The sequence below is a fragment of the Pundamilia nyererei genome, unplaced genomic scaffold (assembly GCF_000239375.1).
Source record: "Pundamilia nyererei isolate P.nyererei 1_Seehausen unplaced genomic scaffold, PunNye1.0 scaffold00044, whole genome shotgun sequence".
NCBI lineage: Eukaryota > Metazoa > Chordata > Actinopteri > Cichliformes > Cichlidae > Pundamilia > Pundamilia nyererei.
This window is the reverse complement of record NW_005187445.1, coordinates 1709669-1711277: the sequence shown is the minus strand read 5'-3', so window position 1 is coordinate 1711277 and position 1609 is coordinate 1709669. Positions and strand designations below refer to the sequence as shown.

General features: G+C 37.2%; 1 protein-coding gene across 1 annotated transcript in view; it reads left to right on the top strand.

Moving 5' to 3' along the window:
* LOC102200099 (acidic mammalian chitinase-like) overlaps nucleotides 1-1609 on the top strand; it is a 4708-nt gene that overhangs the window by 2052 nt on the left and 1047 nt on the right. Inside the window, exons 4-8 of the mRNA XM_005731821.1 lie at nucleotides 6-130; nucleotides 588-711; nucleotides 804-986; nucleotides 1093-1209; nucleotides 1406-1538. Of these exons, the coding sequence (XP_005731878.1) occupies nucleotides 6-130; nucleotides 588-711; nucleotides 804-986; nucleotides 1093-1209; nucleotides 1406-1538 (682 nt within the window). The remainder of the gene's footprint in view (nucleotides 1-5; nucleotides 131-587; nucleotides 712-803; nucleotides 987-1092; nucleotides 1210-1405; nucleotides 1539-1609) is intronic.

Here is a 1609-nt window from a genome sequence, read left to right as displayed (position 1 = left end):
TCTAGGAATTACTTGCTGCCTTTGAAAAAGAAGCTACTGAGACCAAACAACCACGGCTCTTGCTCACAGCTGCAGTGGCCGGTGGGAAGGGGAACATTGACAACGGCTATGAGATTGCCGATGTGTCAAAGTGAGTTTATTTGATAGGAAGTCACTAAAGCTCCAATCCTAAAGATTTCATCCCACTTTTCATTTTGCAGCACTGGAGATTACTTAAATAAATGCAAGTGTTAATTCATACTAAAACACTGACGGTCCCAGATTTACAGGGACAGCAAATATTTGATCAGAAGAGCTACCTGTGGTTTTATTTACTATACACACATTGCTTAATGTGAAAGGCTTAGACAGCAAACCACAGTAATAACATGAAAAAATGATGTAGAGAGATAGTTACATAATGTGAATACCCTGAATGATTTTTCTTGAATGATACATGCTGATAAAAAGTATTAAAGTTACAGTTTGAATACATGGGCATTTTTAAGGATTTTTACTTTAAATATGTTCAAGTTCTTAACTTATTTTACTTATTATTATTATTGATATTATTTTGTTACATTGTATTTAATGGTGATGTTTTACAGGTTTCTAGACTTTATAAATGTCATGACCTATGACTACCACGGAGCTTGGGACCCATTCACTGGTCATAACAGCCCTCTGTACCGCAGCTCCGTCGATCAGGGTGATAACATATATTACAATGTGGTGAGTGAAACTTTCATCAACATTCATATATATATCGCTATAAAATATCATTATAATAATATTATATAATATACTATTTTTTTCTCTCAAAGGATTTTTCTATTAAATATTGGAGGGACCAGGGAGCTCCTGTGGAAAAGCTCTTAGTCGGTTTCCCCACATATGGACGCACATTCACCACATCAACAGCTGCTAATGGTCTTGGAGCTGCAGCCACAGGACCAGCGAGCGCTGGGCCTTACACCCGTGAAGCTGGGTTTTGGTCTTACTACGAGGTCAGCTAATATAAAGCAGCTTATGTTCAGTTTTATTACACCACAATGTTTTCCATAAATCGCAAACTGTGTGAAGGGTGTTGAAGTATTATTTTCTTCTCTACAGATTTGCACATTCATCCAAACAGGCAGCATAAAGTGGATTGATGAGCAAAAGGTGCCCTATGCCATTAAGGGCAATGAGTGGGTTGGCTTTGATAACAGGCAGAGCTTTGAAATCAAGGTACCAATGCCAATTTATGTTTAAGGTGATAATACAAAACAAATCATGATGTTCTTATTAACTGGCAGCTATATCTTACTGTTCTTAAAGTAGTACAGACATCAGGTAAAGTTTGGTTACATTTGGTTACTTTTGGATTGTGCACTGGTGGAAATGTGGTAGTTTTAAATTGCAACTCACAGTTTATATTTCACAGGCACAGTATGTGAAAGACAACAGATTTGGAGGAGCATTTGTCTGGTCTCTGGATCTCGATGACTTTGCTGGACAGTTCTGTGGACAGGGACATTATCCTCTCATTAGTTATCTGCGCACTCTTTTGAATTCAGGTAAACTGAAAAAAGTATAAACATGGACATGTTAATATTCATCAGTGTCATCATCTCTAGTTAAGAAAAGG